We start from the raw sequence: 19,997 nt of genomic DNA, 5'->3' as shown, positions 1-19,997 counted from the left end.
GTAGAGATGCTGTGGCTGTCAGGAGAGCAGGCTTCAGAGTAGCCATGATTGTAAGAACCCAGCGTAACGGTGGTTTCTGCCGTTAAGTTACTGCTGGTACTTCATTTGGAAAACACTTAGGAGTTATATATATGACATACAGAGTATGTGCAAAGCACAGGAGACCCACAACACACCCAGTTTGAAGAGCCCCAGCTACAAAGCCTGCTGATCAATCTTGGAGCGGTTCATCACCAGTTGAGATTCCGTTCTGGCAGTGGGGCCACCCATGGCATTAACTACTTAGCACACTGAGTATGAGTCAGGATTGCAAAGCAGGAAGCTCTGTCGCTCTTCTACAAATCAAAAATCAAAATTTAGGAGACCAGAATTTTCCATTATTGATCATTTTAAGGAGCATATCATCTTTAAATGGTCATTATTCCTGTCGTCCAAAAAAAGTGAAATTTACAAGAACATACATGTAAACGCATGACTGTTGTTGTCTCAGCATAAATGGTAGCGGATCACGCAGTTTCTTCTGATCATCTTATAGATGATGAGGAGGAGGAGGAGGAGGAGGATAAATGTGTACTGGCTGCCTACACTGTACCAGCATAACTCCAACTGCTTCATATATGTTAATTCCTATACTTCTCTTAACAACTCTGTGAGATCAATACTGCCATTATACCTAGTTGATAGATTATGAAGGCTGTGTGCCTTATTGGGGAAAGGGAATTCATTGGTCTTCTAGGCTTCTCTGTTGGGTAGCATAGGCTTGCGCAGCAGGCTGTAGGCAGTGCCTTCAAGTCGCTTCCTGGGTAGAGATGTTAAATGTTGGCAGGTGTCCCTGTGTGTGTTTGGGGGTGGGAGTAGGGGTGATGTGGGGAAAGGTGTCTTGGACCAGTCTTCTCATATTCCCACCCTCTTTCTTCAGAACATTCTCGAGGACAGTTGGCAGAGTGAAGACCGCCTCCATGGTCTGAGAACTTGTCTCACCAAATAAGAGCAAGCCCTCTTTTAGAGAGTTTTTCTTCCAGGAGCATTGCTAAAAGTGGGAACTTCAGCTGTCCCTTGTGGTGTGACTTCAGATGGCCATGGCAGGTGTGATGGTAACTGACCAAATACTCCCTGCTCTGGTGAGTCTGAGGACCACAGCATTGGAGCTGGAAGGCAATCCAGCTGCCTGGCTTTGAAAGTGAAGCAAAGAAGACCCAGGAAAGGAAGCCCAAGGTCACACAAATATTCAGAATTTGAGTCTAAACTTAAGTCTGGGTCTGTGCTCCTGGGCTCTTCAGGAATAATTTAGGGGATGTGAAATTCCCAGCAGACTTGTTTAGTTGAACATTTGCTCTGGGTACTTGATCACAGTCGTCTCCAGGTCTCCATCTGGCTGTGTGTCCTTTGGTGCTGCCATACCCAGCTTTATGCTTGACTCATTCTCTCCTTGAGGCAGAGTTTGTTAAGCCCCTAAGAGCAAGATCACCACTGGTAGGGAGTTAGTGGCACTATCTTAGGCCAGTTTGATCTTGGCCCTCCCCTTTGGTGCCTCCTTGCTGATCTCTTTGCCCCACCCTTGCCAAGTGTTCTGTGGTTGAGATGGAAAAATCCACCTTAGAGCAGATGGCTTTTAACCTCAGTTTCAGAAGAATAATTTGTCCACGGAACATGAGGTGAAATTTAAAACAACACAGGGCGTAGGTTTGAGCAGAACAGCACCCTTGGGCTTAAGAGTGACTTTGACCTATTCCTCCCAGACTAGAATGATTATCCAGCTGCCAGAGAGTTCTTAGAGGAATCACTTTATTAAATGGTGTCACTGGTGAAGTGGTATTAGCCCTAAGACCAGCTTTATCTGCACACTCTAAAAGCAAACCTGACCGTGCAGGCTGAGCTTGCCCACGTGGAAGCTGGGAGCAGCGATCATGGGATCTTCCACTCTTTTTATTTTCTTGTTCTTGCCACAACCTGTCATGAGACCAAGAAAACTTGTTTTGAAAATGCTTGACAGCCAAAACAACCTGTTCCCAAGCCCTGGACCAGAGGGTTTGCCCTCTCTGACCATTTATGTACTGTTAGAGGTTTGACTAGCTGCTGCCTGGAAAAAATGAATATGCTGTTTTCTTCTCGTATTGTTCACAGACAAGTGCCAGTGGCTTCACGGGTCCTTTTTTCCCTTTTTTTCCAGCCCTTCACCAGAGACATTTTAAAACTGTGCCTGAGTCTCACTGATGAATGAACCTTAGCAGCATATACTTATGAGGATATAACCAATGGTTACCTGTCTGCAAGCCGAGCTTGATATGTGGGTTGTGTTTCCCAGTCCTATTAGACTTTAACCTGTGATTTTCCACTTGTATTTTGGTCCTCTTTGGAGTTAAATGTGAGAGTCAGACTCTCCAGTTACCCCAGGGGCTAGTTTGTCCTTTCACACTGGTGACTCTAAGGCCTGCAGGAGCATCTCTGTTCCTCCCCACAAACCGTGCAGGTCTTGGTCTTGGATGGTCTTGGGTGGGTCCTGTGACTGTGAAGGAGTCACGTCACTCCTCCTCTGAAAATACAGGGGTGGGACTAGAACAAGAATTGGCAGACAACAGCCAGCTGCCTGTTTTTACAAATAAAGTTTTATTGGAACACAGCCATACCCATTCATTTACATATCGTCCGGGGCTCCTATCACTACAAGGGCAGAGGCAGATTGTAGAAACAGAGTATATGGCCTGCAAAACAAACTTTTTACTATCTGGCCCTTTACAGGAAAAGTTTGCTGGGCCCTGGACTAGATGATCTTTAGGGTTTTCAAATCCAACTCCCTATGACTTTTGAACTTGTGGCAGGCAGTGCTTTTATAGCATGAGCTGCTGAAGTAACCAATAAGGGTCTTAACTTTCTCTTCCCTGTAGTAGTTAAAAGCATGTTTTGAGATTGTTGAAATCTACAACAGGTGGGGACTTACTCTGTTTATTTTTACAGTTTATTTTGCTGTACGTCTGAGTTTGCTTATTGGTCTGATGTCTCTGGCACCCATGGTGTTCACCAATTTTGGAAAAAAGACAGCCAGCTGCAGGTCTGACTGCATTCAGTGGCATGGTTCAAGGTGGGCCATCTGTACCCCACGGAAAGGAACACAGATTCGTCAACTTGATAACCATGACAGGAAAAGGGAGCCAGACACTGCCTTGAGAGCCTGTGTGGCTGCCCAAACCCACCCACCTGTGTTCTGTCCCTGAGTCTGAGCTGTAGGATGGGGTGGGAATAGCCCGGAGTGGTGGGGTAGGTTGGTGGCTGTGGTAAGAAAAACAGAAATGAGTCCTGAAGATGCCTTAAAAAATTCAGAGACCAGGGAAAAACTACATCTTCTTCCCCCATTAGCAGTCCAAACAAGATTCTCTTTTTTTTATGTTGATTTATTTTTGAGAGAAAGAGAGCACGTAAGCAGGGGAGGGGCAGAGAGAGAGAGGGAGACAGAGAATCCCAAGCAGGCTCCATGCTGTCAGCAAAGAACCTGGTGCATGGCTCAAACTCACGAACCGTGAGATCATGACCTGAGCCGAAATCAAGAGTTGGATGTTTAACCGACTGAACCACCCAGGCGCCCCAAGATCCTAATTTATAAAATTTGCGTCCTAGTGACATGCATCCCCTATGCACATGCCAGATGCACAAGAGAGAACCCAAAGTACAGAAATGAATGGTTCTCTTCTCAGGGCCACTCTGGTCTATAAAGAACTTTTGTGCAGACTAGAAAAGGTGTCCCCTTTGCGTTGGTTCAGAGCAGAGTTCGACTAATAGCTTTGAGTTAAAAACAAACAAACAAAAAAAACCCACAACAGTCTGTTTCTCTGGGCACATAGCCCCTGGAGCACACAGCTTACAAGTAGAGCAGGAGTGAACTTTCAGTCCCCACTTGCTCGCTCAGCTAGATGCCTTTGTGCGGAGTAGAAGCTGTACTCCCAAATGCATCAGCCACTCCTGATCCCTGGTATCCTAGAAGTCTGTGGGGTCTTCTCCCAGGGGCTTTGCTGGACAGTGACACATTCATGCTGCTTGGCGTTCGTTTCTGAGACCACAGCGGCCTCAGCTGGCCCCTAGCCTGCCCATTAATACCTGTCCCTGTCAGCAGTGCCCAGGCCAAGGGTGGCTCAGAGTCTCGGGGCTCGCAGAGGGGCGCCCCACGGCCAGAAGCACTAAGACTTGGTCTCCTCCCAACAGACACCAGAGACCCTGATCTATGTTAGGCGCTGCTTTTGGAGAGCCCACATCCTGGCTCTTCTTTGGCAATTTCTGACCCGAAACTGGCCGTCAACTTCAGGAATGCACACGATATTCCAGAGCTATAGCTCACAGGTGATACGCTAGCAGCACAAATGGGTGAGGCGGTCCAGAATAGACAAGCTCACAGTGGTGGGAGCTGACCTCACTCCCGAGGCATTGGGTTACGCGTTGCCCAGTGTGCGCGGTGACGCCGTTCCGGGACACCCCTCCTGCAGAGGGTGTGCTGTCAGAGTGGTTTTCAGTAGGCTGTTATGAACTCCCCATGGGTGAGACAGCTTTGTGGTCAGATATGATTTCCAGCTCTCAGCTCACAGTGGGAATTGCATTCGGGCCAGCTGTGTGGGCAAATTTTGAAAGATTCCTAACCTACCCTTTTCATTTCATATCTAGCAGCGGCCCCCAGCAGTTTGGAGGCTGGAGGATTGGGAAGAAAGAGAGGCTGGGAGCCCACAGTAGCCAAGAACTTAATATCTACTTCCTGTCCCCTTTCTTGGTTCTGAAAGTCCACTGGGAACGAGAGGAAATGTAGTTTGTCAGTGTTCTGAGCCCCTAAAGCGTGCAGAGCACCGTGCTAAGGAACAGAGGCCTGCGTACAAGGGCACTTCTCTCTGTGCCCTAGAAAGATGCCCTAGGGAGGAAAAGGGTGGGGTGTGGGCATCAGTGCCACCACTCCTCGCGGGGAAGGGTGATGGTAGCCCAGTGAAGCCGGCACTGGGGAAGGGCCCTGTAGTTACCTTGGGACCAGAGGCCTGGGAACTGAGAGGAAGAAAGCTGGCAGTTAGCAAATGTTTTTGATTTTTAAAACATACTGCTTCAAATCACCAGGCACACGATGATGCCCTTCACTTTTCGCTACAGATGCTGTGGGTAAACATAGGCCCCTTCCAGTGGACTGTGAGTGCCTCAGAGCCGTGGCCATCCTGCTCCAAGCCTGTGGGCACACAAAGTGCAGGAGACCTCCCAGGGAAAGCACTGCGCTGCCACAGGGCACTAGCTTGTGTCCACATCCCCCTCTGCCTTGACCACACAGCTGACCTTGGGCCAGCTACCTGTTCTCTCCAAGTCTGTTTCTTCATGTATCCAGTGGCAGGAGAGCAGTGGTATCTATTTTCATACACTTGATTGTTGCTTGCATTAAAATGAAGGGTTTTTGTTTTTTTTTTTAATGTTCATTTAGTTAGTTTTGAGAGAAAGACAGCGTGAGCAGGGCTGGGCAGAGAGGGGGAGAATCCCAAGCAGGTCAGCGCAGATCCTGACGCGGGGCTCAATCCCACAAACCACAAGATCGTGACCTGAGCCGAAATCAAGAGTCAGACACTTAACCGACTGAACCACCCAGGCACCCAAAATGAGGTTATTTTAAAAGCATATTATAAACTAGAAAATACCAAGTATCAAGTTAGTTCATTCATTTATTCAACAAATATTAAATGCCTACTAGGTACAGGTACTATGTAGTCAATAGTCCCAGGTATTCCAGACCCTCTTATAAACAGAAGCTGTTCCATCGATGTTTCTTTTTTTTTTATTTTTATTTTTTTAACATTTACTATTGAGAGACAGAGCATGAGCATGGGAGGGGTGGAGAGAGGAGGAGACACAGAATCTGAAGGAGGCTCCAGGCCTTGTGCTGTTGGCACAGAGCCCGACGCGGGGCTCGAACTCAAAAACCGCGAGATCATGACCTGAGCCAAAGTCAGACGCTTAACCGACTGAGCCACCCAGGCGCCCCTATCGATGTTTCTTGAATTAAAGTGAAGCAGGAGTTGCCTAGAGTGTGTTCATGCAGCCGTGTGGTGGGAGCAGAGGGCAGGCGGAAAGGAGACTAACATGGTTTGAGTTCTTACCACGTGCCTGACACGGGTTCCTCACGACAGCCACATGAGTCCTATGGGAACTCCATGGAGACCCAGGATGGTTAAGTAGCTTCCCCAGAGACACACAGGTACTAAGTGACAGATGCATATTTAAACTCAGTTCTGACTCCAAAATCCACCTCTTCTCTCTGGGCAGTAAGAGTGGTTGCAGAGTGCTCTTCTTGCCACAGAATGAGACCAGCCTGTTCCCTCTCTAACCTCTCTGATTTTCCTTCTTCCAAATATCCCCCAGATCAATGACTCAGGCCAGATCCTAGCCAAAAATGGTCACTCTTGCTTCTAGGCCAGAAAGTGGGACTCGTGTGAAAGCAAAGCAGGGTGAGGCTCTATGACCACAGGCCAAAACCTCATGTTCACAAGGGCACAGGTTTTAGGAAAACAATAGCCTTTGATGCCTGCTCAGGATTCCTTCAATGGTAAGGCCCCAGGAGGCAACTCTCACCCAAACAACGTACTCTTGGCAAAGGGAGGGTGGGTGTCTTTTCAGGCATAAAGCTACCAGCAAGGACCCAGAAATCACTCAAGGGAGTTGTTGATTTCCCTAGGGGATCTAGCTTTTGGAAATAAACTTAGCAAAGGATTCCATTGGCCTCCATCCTGAGGCCTGTCTTGCCTCTAACACCTTGGAGGGGAGGGAGATCATGGAACTTTTGTCCTTATGTAGGTTACCAGCTCAGCAACTGAGGCGTCCTTTTCTCAAGTTTAGCACCAGCTATTTATTCTGATAAAGAATTGGTAAAAAAACAAAACGAAACTAGTGAGGTTACTGTTTGGCTTGGTTTCCAAAAACCAGTCCCTGCAATTGGCAGTTATTTCCTAGACTTAATAGGTGTAGGAAAAAAGGACCTTTGTTGATGGTCAAGCATTTGACAGAAAATGAGAGTATTTCTGTGTTACTGAGGTACAGCTCCCAAAAATGAGCACAGAGGCATCCAGGTGGGGTGGATCGTCAGAAGGATAGGGAATCTACAAGGCTGCGTTCAAAGCTGGGCAGACCCAGGGCTCCAGAGCCAGCAACACCAGAGAACTCCTGCCCACAGTGCTCAGGAAGGCAGCCTGACCTTGGGGCCCGGGGCACGTGGTGGAGGCCTCGGCTGCCCCCACCATTCAGTTCACAAGGCCTCAAACATCTCCTCCCCCTGAGAGTGATCGCAGAGGCAGACAATGACATGGCTACAAGAGACATCAACCTGCAACCCCAACACAGTTTAGGTAGGGTGTTTTGTTCCAGAAGACACAAGTAGCACCCATGGGCGGGGGTTCCCAGGGAGTAGATTTCAGTTTAGAATAAGGCAAAACACTGTAACTATTAGACATGCCTATAGGTAATGTGCTCTCCCTCATGAAAGGTGTTCAGGCCAGCACTAGAGGGTCACCCCCTCAGAAGTACTGTTAAGGCAAGCCCTGCCTTGCGCAGGATCCTAAGATCTCCACTGTGTCTCTGGTTAGTACCAAATGAGCGGCTTCACAGTTGGAGCTTTAGAGACTGGCACATGCCGTGGCTGGGGGTGGCAGCAGCAGGCTTTGTGGAGGGCCTGATGCTTATGCCAGGCCTTGAGGGCAGGTGGGTAGGTTTGGGTAGGAAGGGAGGGCTCCAGCATGTTGCAGGGTCCAGGAAAGTTCCCTTTACCTGCAAAGCAAATGCACTCCTACTTAACTGGCTCCCAGAGTTGCAAAGGGGAATTAATTATTGTTTGTGATACACTTTAAGATTCCCCGATGAAAGACCTTGTATAAATGCAAATTATTATTATTGTCATTAAAGGTGCTAGACGTCTGGCCTATTGGCTAATGCCCTGGTATAGCTCTGAGAAGAAAAGAAAGCAAACTCCCGGCAGAACGTTTGCTCTGGTTGCTCCAGAGCGCTAGCAGTGAGGAGAAGCAGGTCAAGGAGGGCTTGGCCCATGACTGCGAAAGTGAAGCCATCCAACCCTGACCAGAATTAGCATGCAGCTCTCTGCTCTAAGAGTCAAGTGTCTGTGTACCTCCGAGGGCCAGGGCCCTGCTCAGATTCATTCCCTGATCGCCGCAGGATCCGGCCTGTTACTAGAGCAGGAGCTATCCATGACCCAGTGAGTGTTTGCTTGTCTACTGGTCTGAAGGATGGAAGGAAGGTGGCCAGGATAGATGCTGGCCACCCAATGTTGGGGTCCTATGTCAGATCTAGAGACAAAGGGCGAGATCTAGAAACCTCAGACATGTGTGATATCCCTGCCAATACTTATTAAGGCTTTGAGAGAACCCCTCTAGCAAAGCACAGGGAGAGGTCATTCATTAATTACTGTTTCCACGTAAGCCACTGTCTCTGGCTAAAGTGGTTGGATTGCTACCAAAGTAATAATAATAATAACAATAATAATAATAATAATAATAATAATAATAATGAGTGGATAGTAGTGTTTTAGACCTGGAAGTGAACTCAGAAGCCATCCCTTCACTTTCCAGATGAGGCAGTGTGGGGTGCGGAGAGGTGAGGTGGCCCATCCCAAGTCGCATAGCCAGTAAGAAGCAGAGCCAGGATCACACTTCAGGCCTCCCCATTCCTAGTCTACAGCTCAATTATGTCAAGATAATAATACCTCCCATTTTATAGCACTTTCCAGACATCGTACTTCTCAACAACCCTGGAGATTTTAAGATCCCAAATGACCTCACTATTAAAGGACCTTCTGCCCTCTGCTCTTCTGGGGCTCATTATTTGGAGAACATTTATGATGCCTCTTATGTGCACCTGGGTAGATTGCACATGTCCTCCCCGTACTTTCTTTTCCTTCTCGCGGACATTCAGAGTAGGCCTCATTCTTCACGCAGGTGCTTTAGTACTTCCGGGAACCCGAGGGACAAGCGAGAGGGAGGCCAAGCTCATCCCTTTGTCCCTTGTCATTGCAGTCATGATTCTACTGAAAAGCCACCCGATGCAGGTCCCTAGAGGGGGACTAAAGGTACCAGTCAACACCTCTAGACACATAAACCTACAAGAGGGAGGGCCATTTAGCAGGGGTTTGTAAGAACGAATGTGAGCTGGCAGTAAGTAACTCTCTGAATTCATTCCTGGGCTGTCGGCCGTTCGGTGCTAATGGAGGAGACCCAAATGTAGCTAACCTGGTGCTTGGGAGGGGAGGATCGCCAAAGCAGAGCACTGGAGAAATCCCCGAACGCAAAGAGGAGTCCGAGTGACTCGGTGTCACACGGCAGCCCCAGAGGTAGGGCCCCGACCTCCACACGCCATCTCCAGCTCTCTCTCCTCTGGGAACCATGGCAGTGTGGAAAAAACGTGTCCTTTGGAGTCCAGCAGCTAGCAGCTCTGGATTTATAAATAGCGTTGCCACCAGTTACCTGCGTGATCTTAGAAAGCTGCTTTGCGTCTCTGAATCATAGATTTCTCATTGGCAGAAACAGAGATAATAATACCTCCCCAGCAGTAGGCCCATCAGGAGAAGTTAAACGTAAAATAATATAGATGGAAACAAATAGCATGAAGTCTAGCACGTAGCAGGCACCCTCCCTCCTTTAATACTTATGGCTTCCAGGTTTTTTGTTTTTGTTTTTCTTTTTAACCGCAATCCACGGGAAGATATTTATTTTATAACCTAATTCTGTCTTTATAACTAAAACAAAAGTTTCGTGAAAAACTGTTTCCCCTCGCCACATGTGATACACTCTGACTTTATTTTGTTTCACGTTAATGCTGCTTGGGACCCACTAAATTGATTTCACAACGCACTGCAACCGTGATACCAATCATTTGAACCAGCCCGTTTGATACCACGTGTGGATCTCATTTACCCACGTTGTGTGTCCTTCATTTCCTTCCAGCCCTGGCTCTCTGTAGCTGGCACATAGGGCCAGAGCTGCCCGTGCACAGCATGCACAGGGCCCCAGGCTTGGTGCAGGGTGCAAAGAGCCCTACGGAGCAGGTGGGCTCCTCCCCCGTGCTCCCCCCCACCCTCCGCGGTGCCCCTCAGAATGACTGAGAGGACCCATAAGGCTCCCTGCCTGCCACGGTTCTGCCTCCTGCCAGCCTGCTGGAGAAGTTCGCTACGCTCCCAGCCCAGCATAGCCCACCTGAAGTTTCTGTCAAGGCCCCTGGAGCCCAGCAGGGATGGTGGGCCTCGGGCAGCCTCTCCCATTGAATAGTTCCTTCCTTTGGAATCGCTGCTCTCCCATCTGTGAGCCCCGAGAGCCAGATGTCTGCGGATCTTATTTCAGCTGCCAGGCAGGGGGATTAGAATAGAAAGAAGAGGGACCCTGGCCATCCTTGCTGCCCCTCCTCTCGGTCTGCAAGGGGTACCTGTGAACACCCAGCTTGGGGGGGGGGGTGCGGCGAATACTCAGAGAGCTGGAGTGATGAAAAGCTGGGCCCAGAAGCAGCAGGCAGGGGCCCGGGCATCCACGGAAGACATGAGCTGCAGCCTCCAGATGCCGAGTCTAAGTGGAGAACCCAAACTCACAGCCAGGCAAACACCACTTTAAAGCTCCAGGGAGACTCTCTAGGGAGGACAGGATTGTTTATGCCCCAAAGAGTCAGTCTCCTAAGTGTTTCCCTGGCACTGTGGGGGTCTGGCACTCTCCTGCGGAGGCTGATGCCTGGCAGTGCTGAGGGGGAGCCTTGAGGCACAATCCCCACTGGAGTGTGACTTGGGGCCTCGGACACACACTCCCACTCCGCATGGCCAGCTCGGCTGGGGCCCTGAGCACTTCCTCTTTGAGGTCTATCCTTTGGTTTTTCCCCCTTTGCTGACTAAGAAGGGGAGAGTAATCCGTGACCTTGGCAGTGACTCACTGCCATCAGATGGGCGGTCAGCGTCTCCCCAGCACAGGTGAGCGTAGGAGTAGCTCTCGTCCTGGCCAGGCCTGTGGAGGGATCCCAACACCCTTCACGGGCATCCACACAGCCATCCGTGGGAGCAGCGCTCAGCTCCTATTCGTGCAGCCCTGGGCAGAGGGAGCAGAAGACCGGTGCCCGCCGCCGAGGCACCTGCCATCTGAGGCACAGTGAGGGAAACAGGATGAGCACAGGACTGTGGCTCTGCTCTGGGTCCCCAGGCAGTGCCACACTCCCTAGGCCCCCCCCCCACCGCCCCGACACCTGCTGTCCGGCTTCAGCCCAGCCAGGTGCACCCCTTCATCTCAGCCCCCTCCCCACCCAGGGGCCCAGGCCTTTCTCAGTGGCCACAAGGTACCCCCTCCTCCCAGCCTTTCATCGAATAGGTTCAGGATGCAAACAGCATCAGGCTGAGAGGAATGTGAGCACTGCCCCTTAGCTCCAGGGCCTCCAGCTGGCCGTGGGCACTTCATTCACTCATGCACCAAGTTAGCATTCACTTGCTGTGAGGCCCACAGGAAGGTGAGCACCACTGGGCAGTAAGGACGAACCATCCCTAAATTCTGCTGTCCAGAGACTTACAGAGAAAACCTGTACTAACAGCCGTGACTGTCGTGTGCTGTGTTAGAGGAGCCACCATTTTCTCCGGCTCTCAGTTTTCCCTTCCCTGTAGTGATTGGACTATATGACCTCTGAGATTTCCTTTTGTTCCAAAATGTTATAATTCTAAAGTACGTCTTGAAGCCAAATGTCTACGTTCGTTAGAAATATTTATTGCATTGCTGTGTGTTGAGCCCCACACCAAACCTGGGATGCCAGAAGGCGGTTGAATATGACTGTCTTGCCGTTGAGGAGTGTGTGGTGGCTATGGAAGAACGGTTGGAATGTGACGGATGTGTGCCCCCAGAGATGGGGCCCAGTGGAGGATGGGAGCCCTGTGGCTGGGGGAGGCTCAGGAGCCCATAAGGACTACCCGTCCCTCCCTCTCATTTGGCCAGCTGACCTCTGCTGTCCTCCTTGGCCGCCTTTTCATGCACTGTGCCAGAGGGTTCCAAGGGGGCAGAGATACCTGCAGCCCTGGGGACAAGGCCTCACTCCTGCAGTTGCAGAAGCTGGCTGCAAGCTTCTGTAGCCCAAAGGAACTGGCCAGGCTCCAGAGGGCCTCCTTGGAGGGCCTCAGAAGGAGAGAGAACCACTAGGTAATTTTGATCATTTTAGTAAGCATTTAAAAATACCCTGTGATTTAGAAGGAGCCAGATTCCATCCCAATACTTTGATGTCTAGAAATGGATCTCGGTTGGTTGGTTGTTGAAGTCCTCCTAAAACAGCATTTGATTTAATTCAACACATACTGAGACTACAGTCTCAGCCCATCGGCAGTCTCACAGGCGAGGAGCCCGAGCTGCACAAGACATCGTCTAGACACCAATCTAAACATTCCAGACTCGAGTCAGACCATGGCTGGGCCTGAGGTTGGAGGCCCGGTGTGCCGTGGAATCCAGCGGAGGGGAGATTGCTTCCAGCTGGGGGTGGGGGCTGCCGCCCGAAACTGTGAGCTCGTGATGCTGTGTTCCCAGCAAGATATCAAGCCTTTGCATCTCAAGCGTGTTGATTTTCTTGTTTTGCAAGTTCAGACCCCCTAAAAACGAAGCAGCCGTGCTCAAGGATCGACACATTTAGGGAGATTGTGTGAACCAGTTACAACCACTTGTTTGTTCCTAGAGCCCACGCCAGAGAGCCAGGCGGACATCGCCTGGGGCGCAGCTACAAAATAAGCTTCCATTGTGCCAGTCCCTTGCCCACCAAGGCGCCCAGAGTCGGATGGGCAGACTTCACAGGGGCCTTTGGAGGGTTTGGGGTGAAGGGCATTGGAGTAGACGCAGGTCTCTTTGTAGAGATCCTATTTTAAGGTTGACTCCTCTGACACGAGGAGAGTAACCTCAGATGAGTCAGTATTTACAGTGGCCCGTCCAGGACAATGAGGACCAGGCAAGACCACGAGAAATGATTAGCAGGACTTTGTCTCACTATTTACAGGACTGCTTTGATTTTCAGACCACAATCGGTTTTCATATGACTGATTAAAAACATGTGCCAGTTGAAGTCACAGCTGCAGCAGAAAAGTGGGGAAAGAAATGGGCCTTAGATGTTTTGGAACTTGCCTCTCTTTGCAAAAATGCATTCTGACTTGATTTATATTTCCTTGATTTCCTGACAACGAGGGTCGTGTCCCCAAACCACTTCTCCCACCCCGCCCCTCTCCACCACCACGTTGGCCTGACTCTGGCAGACATCCTAAGGCTCATCTCATGATTGCCCAGAGAAAAAAGATTTTCGAATTCCAAAAAGAGACTACCAAGCCCTGTTTTGGAAGAAGATAATCGTTTAGGCTTTTATACAATACAAAGTCCCAAGTAAGCAAGGCTGAAGGCAGCAAGACCCCAGGGTCTCCTGCATGTGGGAAGATGTGCCCCAGTGGCACCAGGATCAGGGCACCACTGGGCACGTGAACTCACTAAGCCTGCGTTTTCCTGCCTGCAGACAGAGAGCGGGGCTTCCTGCCACACTGATAGCCATGCTTCACCCGCTCCACGGGGCCCCTTCCCCTTCTCCAGAGTCCCCAACCCGTTTGGGCCTTGTTTTCTGTTATAATTTTCTTAAAGCCATATCAGTTCACATGTTCAAATGTGGATTTTTATTCGTTTGAAAATATCCATTGAATAAATACAGAACTGCAATTCCCGTAGGGAAAACCCCTATAGATGAGCCCTTTTTGGACACAGTTCCTAAATACCTTCACCCGAAGGCGTCTGCAGATTTCCCTAATGGTCCCTGTCATAACTTTCCAGAACCCCTTCCCCAGAACACGCCGGTTATTAACAACCTGCTGTGGAGCCTCCCCTCGGGACGGCACAGGGACAGCTGGGGAACTGGTCTTCCGTCCCTGTCGTGCGCTGCCTGTGGTGCCACTAAACGTCTCCTCAGGGCCCTGCGGTGTTCATCGCTGACCCTGTCTTGTTTGTGAAAAGGCGCCGCAGATGGTAACAGCCACCACTACCGCCTTTCCGCACTGCCACCGCCTGTGACACGCTGGGCCCCGGGCTTGGCTGGGGCCCTCACTGAACAGGTGAAGAATCAAGACACAAAGAAGTTAAATGGCTTGCTCAAGGTCACGTGGGCGTCTCAGAACCATAAGTAGGTGGCACTAAGAGACCATCAGGTATAAATCTTCCTGTTCCGGGTGAGGACACTGAGTCCCGGTTCGGGATGACACAACAAGCCAAGGCCTGCACTAGAACCCATGTCTCCGTGGTTTGGTACTCTTTCCACCTGACCCACGGACTACCCCTTACGATACCTGGTGACCTGAACAGAAGGCCTGTGTGGGGACCCAGCCAACTTGGGCGCCCCCATCACGGGCCGCCAGAGCCCTGTGATTCTTAAACATCCCTCTAGTTCACGGCTGCAGCTTCCTCCCTGACCAAGCCTTTGACCAGAGCTACACACAGGAACACAGCCAGCAGCTTGGGCAGAAGACAAAGAGGGTGCCGGTGGCTGTGACCGCACAGCCCATCCTTAGATAACCCAAGCGTGCCGCTGGCACCTCCGGACTGGATTTTAAGAGATGCGCCGTGTCCCGAAAAGTTTGGCTGGGTGTCCCCCCCCGAGACTGGCCATCTCTGTCCCTCCGACTGCCCCGCTCAATGTGATAAGCGAGAGATCATCCAACAAGCCGTGACAGAAAGGATGAACCGAGGGCAAGGACCCTATGTCCTCTTCTTCCACACAGGGGCTCCCTCTTCTGCTGCCCCCACAGACTCAGAGCCTCTCCCCTCGGACCCAGCTTCGTCCCCACGGTAACCATTGACATCTACTGATCATCTATGACGCCAGGCACCAGGCCAAGTGCTCACTTGGGCCATCTCATTGAACCCTCACGAGGATTACCCTTTAAGGCAATTGAAGGTTATTTTTCCGCTTTTGTAGTTGAAGAAATTAAAGCCGGAGAGGTGAGTCACTTGCCCAAGCGATAGAGCCAGTAAAGAGCAGCGTCGGCCCTCGAGCCCAGGTGTGCTGGCTCCGGAGCGCACACTACACTCACCCCCCGCAGCCTTCACAGCCCACGGCCTACAGGGCTCCGCTCTGTAGATGAAGGATCTGACTCCTCGAGAAGGGAAGAGATTTCCTGCCGAGCGCCCGTTCCCTGACTCCTGGACCGAGGGGTCTGTCTGCCGCACTCCCTGTCGGGCCCGGGAGCCGAGGCCTGGCCGGTAGCCACTCCTGCTCTGAATTCATGGAAAACCTACCCAGCCGCAGCCTGGGGTCCGTTCTTTAAGCTTCATTCTTCCTACTTGAGACTCTGGGATTGGACCGAGCTGTGATTTTATAAAACCCGCAGCAGAGGGACTGAGACCAGTGAAGAAGGTCAGAACCTTACTTTGTCCTAAGGCATATTCAGCTCGAATTTGGTCTAAAAATAAATTCCCTTCCAGCGTGAATAGAAATGATGAGTTTGACTGACTCAAGGCCTCTCTCCCCACGGGTCCTCCCGGCCAGTTAGCGCGGAGGCGAGGAGACCTCCCCTCCCATACCTTGCTGCACACTTACACTTTAAAGCGTGCCATACGTTTTGTCTTTGGGTGAAAGAGTTTTTCAAAAGGTGATAGATGACTAGTGCCTTTGGCAGGCTATACCCTGGGCACTTCTCCATTTTCTCTGATAAGAAGTGAAATAAATGAAAACAGCACTTTAAAAAAAATAAATCTATAAATGGGTGGGAGCCAGTTGTCATTTTCCCCTTCCTCCTCCTCCCTCTCCCTGAACTGGCTTCATGAGGAGCCCAGTGGGGCAGCGCCCGCTGACAACAGCCGGGAGCCTCATGCCTTTAAATAGCCCTTCTCCACACTGCTTCCCCTTCGCGTCACACAGCTCGCCCTGGAGGGAAAGCCCAGGACAGAACAGGAAACTTTAGAACTTTCTGAAGAAGGAAAGAACTTAACTCTAAAGCTTGCTCCCTCTTGCCAAGACCTTTTGGTCTAAGGAGCTGGTAGTGTTGCAGCCCCTACCCCAGAAGTTTCCGAGGAAGAACAGCCGATCAGATTTGTTTGGGGACCCGTGGGACTCTGGACCTGAAGCGAGAGGGAGGGAGGGGGCGGGCCCCAGGCCCAGCCAGTGTCGTCCACTCATCGGGTGCCTTTCGGGGGGCCGACTTGTAACTTGGGGAGGGGGCACCACCCTGCCCAGTGGTTCTGGGGTTGGCTGTGCTCCACAGGACACCTCAGGCAGCAAAGCAAGTACCGTGGACCTCGGCAGCAGCCTGTCAATCGCTGACTGTCAAGGATGGGCCACCAGGCTGTCTTCCAGTGAACACATGCATGTCGCTGGGCGAACAGCAGCGAATGAAACATGGGTGGGGAAGGAGTGGCCCACACACTGGGTGGCTGCAGACAGTTGACAAGATCCCTTCCTACACTGTCCCGTGCAAGCGTCACGTGAGGTTGGACCCGTCACCCCTGCTCGCGGTGGGAGACACAGCCCAGGGCCTCGCATGCCCTGCCAGCCTCACTCTAGGTCTGTGGCTCTCTGGACCCCACGCAGCCCCTCCTGTCCATCAGGACAACTGTGGTGGTGCAACTGGCAGGAAAGGGCTTTGAGGTCACGGGTCCCAGAGACGGTGACAGCGTGGCCGGCTCAGGCCCGTGTTAAGCAGGATGTGGATGGAGGAGGCTGCTCTATCCTTCAAAGTGTTGGCGTAATTGGAAGTCTGAGAACGGACTGCAGTCTCTTCTTCGGTGCCTACGTGTCACATTTGTCTGCCTTCTGAGGCTACTCTCTCACCTTCTCGAACAGCGTGCAATGGACATGCGTTAACGCCTCCTGCAACCCGGTGGCCATCCGTAGTTACCTTAATTACAGCCGTGAAGGTCTCGCTGAGGGGCCAGCTGAGGATGCTGTCGACGGGATGGCCTGTGGGGTCACTGAAAGATGTGCTCCCTGCTTTCCAGGGCCCACCGCGCAGCCCGGCAAGTATGACATGTAGCGTACGTGACAGATGCTGGGAGACGTGCAAAGGGAGAGAACCTCTTGGTAGCCAGGGAGGACTTGACATTTGACCTGAGCACGAGTAAAGCCCAGAGGTGGAAAATGGCATGTGTGAGGAAGAGCAGGGGGCCAGATTGGAGCGGGGGGCTTGCATCCTGGGCCATGCGTGGGCGTCGGGGAGTCTGTGACCTCCCCCAATTCCAGGAGGCTGGAGGGCATACCTGCAATTTTTCTGGAAGAGGATCCTTAGCTTTCTTAGCTTCCCAGGGGAGGGGTGCATGCGCCCCAGAATGGAAGGGCAAACACAGCTTTTTTAACATGTCGGAGCCAGATAGTGACAATCGTGGAGTGCCAGGCTGCAAGTCCGGGGAACATGCAGGGTCGTGGTTGGGGTAGCGACAGGGATGCGCACTCGAAGAAAAGGTCTCTACTTGCAGCAGAAGGGTGAAGCAAGCCCGTGCCCGGGGGGAGAAACAGCCTTGTGCAGCAGCTCTGTTGAAAGGTAGTAAGACCTGGAGCCAGGGGGTGTCACAAAGGACGGAGGGACGTTGTGGAGGAGGAGGAAGAACATCAGGATGAATTCACCGCAGGGCTTTAGGGAGCCATGGGAGCCGTGGAAACAGGGTTCTGTTACGGAAGCACAGATGGGCCAAAGCAGGTTCAAAGACCTAATATTGGGGAGCCCTTCGTTCGGAGCACACTGGTTTGAATTACAGAGACATCCAGATCGCAGTGTCCCGCAGGTGGCTGGAACGTGGGGCCGGAAGTCTGGGAGGGAAATGAGGGCGGAGGGGCCCAGATTGCGTGCTTCTGTGCTAAGGAGGCCGAGGCTGAGAACGGCACCGGGTGTGAGGGGCTGGGGCGGTGAGGGGGGCGGGGGGGGGGGCGGCCAAGATGGGAGGGTCCAGGTGAGAGAGCTCATCCGGGGAGCGCGGCAAGGAGAAGGGAGGTAGGAGACCTAGGATGTGGGATGTCACGCCGGAGAAGAGCTTCCTGAGAGAGGAGGCAGCACATAAAGGCCACACTGAGGCCGCGGAGGCCAGGCCTGCAAAAGCCAGACACAGTGGCGACATTGGAAAGAAGTTTCAGTTGACTTGGTATTGGGGCAGCGGGAGGGCAGTCGGGTGTCATTGTAACTGCACTGTGGAACCCCAGGGCCTATTGAATCGTGTAGGGCCAGTCACCCCTGCACCGTGGGAGCCCTGTTTGCGGCCTTTGTGGTACTGGTAGCGACAGGGCCTCTCGGTGGCCCGTCCTAGTTCATGTTGTCATTCTGAATGAGCCGCTCTGGATAAGTAAGGTGTGACTACCCTGCCCTCATGTGAGCCGGGGGTGGGGAGAGAGAAGTAGGAGGCAAGCCTGGGTGACCAGGGGCCGAGGGCGCCTACCCCGCCCCTCCACTTCCTACCTCACCTTTTGTCTTACGGCAGAGCTTTGAGTTTCCCAGCTCACAGCAAGCCACGCCTTGCCCCCTGTCCCTGCTCCGGCTGTTTCTTGCCTAGAACACCCCTAACGCCTACTCCCCCTCCACCGTCACTGACGGTGCGAGCCTGGTGCCTCACGGTGCCTCCGCAGGAGCCCGTACCGCCTCGGCTGGCACTGTTTATGTGTTTGTCTTCTCCTGTAAACTGGGATCTCCTGTGCGGCAGGGGCCCCGTCTAGGTCACCTCGAAGCCCCTTGCACCGCATACCGTGTCTGGCAGGGTGGGCCCATGTAGGACGTGGAGCCTGTCTCTACAGATTCGAATCTGGGTTCCAGAAAGGCCAGACGGTCTGCCCCAGATCCCGTCGCCAGACTGTGACTGACCAAGGAACGTTCTCTTGGTATCCAGCCTGGCTTTCTTTCCAGTAGACCAAACTGCACATATATTTGGAAATAAGTGGAGACCATGGAACGCTTAGAAATCCATTTTCTGAGACCCTCTTTGTCTCACCCAACTGAATGAAGAGTACAATTCTCTTTATACTTCAGGTCACAGAAACGACTGGGTGGCTGACTTGGCCACTGTCTGGCTTGTCGCGGGGATCAGGCCCGTCTTTGGCCCGGGAAAAGCAGAGGGAGACTGAGCACTGATGTCTAATAGGAACTGGCCGCCAGGAAGGTCTGCATACGGGCCCTTGAAATGTCCACACAAGATAGCACAGTAGTGAACTGTGTGTACCTCCCTTGGAAAAATCCAGAGGGCTTTGCATCAGCAGGGAAGGGAAATCCAACCCCAGATGCACGAACAATAAATAACAACTGTTCTGAGTTAGGTTGAAAGCTCTGAGTTGCACTTTTTTTCAAGTTGTTTGTGCTAACCACAACTTTTTTCTCCCCCTCTTTCCCACCAGGGCTTATTTCAAAACCTTTGTCCCTCAGTTCCAGGAGGCAGCGTTTGCCAATGGAAAGCTCTAGGAAACACCAGTCTTGAGAAGCGGCCAGCCAGACTGCTCTGTCCACATGCGTGTCAGCACATATGGCGGCTTCCTGGAAGCCGCTTGGAATGCCTTCATGGCAGCGTTTTGCTCACACAGCGGCTTTGCACACCCCGCCTGGGACCCAAACTGAAGCTGGCCGGCGGCAACCTGGCCCCCACCTCCGGCTGCTCCCTCTTTGTTTCCTTCAGTATATTTCTAGTTGGAAGAAATAAAATCACAAATTATGACAAACTATTTTTCCAGGGAAAGGAAGACACCACAAATGCACACACCCTTATTCCAGGAAAGCCTTTGTCTCCAAGACCTTGTTTAAGTTTTAACATTAAACCCCCCTTTGCTTTTATTTGTCCCTAAAACTAGTGTCACGAGTGTGTGTGTGTGTGTGTGTGTGTGTGTGCACGTTTTACACCCAACATTTCCCACTTGGGGCAGTTCTCCATCGAGAAAGGTGCTGCCTAAATGAATCTGACCACCCTGCGTGGTTTCAGCCACCCAGCAAGCCAGGCCCAAGACTGGGGCTCAGGAACAACTGGGCCCAGCACCCCCACCCCCACCCCTCCAGCTCCCTGAGTGGG

General features: G+C 51.8%; 1 protein-coding gene across 4 annotated transcripts in view; it reads left to right on the top strand.

Annotated features, from left to right (window-relative positions):
* BABAM2 (BRISC and BRCA1 A complex member 2) overlaps positions 1-19,656 on the top strand; it is a 397,579-nt gene extending 377,923 nt beyond the window's left edge. For 2 of the 4 annotated variants that reach the window (XM_019448772.2, XM_019448765.2), the window contains exons 12-13: positions 16,810-16,982; positions 19,336-19,656. In XM_019448772.2, coding sequence (XP_019304317.2) covers positions 16,810-16,982; positions 19,336-19,415 — 253 coding nt within the window. In that variant the 3' untranslated portion in view covers positions 19,416-19,656. Of the gene's footprint in view, positions 1-16,809; positions 16,983-18,973; positions 19,253-19,335 lie in introns of those variants that run through there. The other 2 variants (XM_019448794.2, XM_019448804.2) reach the window with 2 other exon arrangements.
* The last annotated feature ends 341 nt before the right edge of the window (positions 19,657-19,997 follow it).

Source organism: Panthera pardus, unplaced genomic scaffold, assembly GCF_024362965.1.
Source record: "Panthera pardus isolate Hobbes unplaced genomic scaffold, ASM2436296v1 HiC_scaffold_26, whole genome shotgun sequence".
NCBI lineage: Eukaryota > Metazoa > Chordata > Mammalia > Carnivora > Felidae > Panthera > Panthera pardus.
The sequence above is the reverse complement of the archived record's forward strand: the minus strand, read 5'-3'. Positions and strand labels throughout refer to the sequence as shown.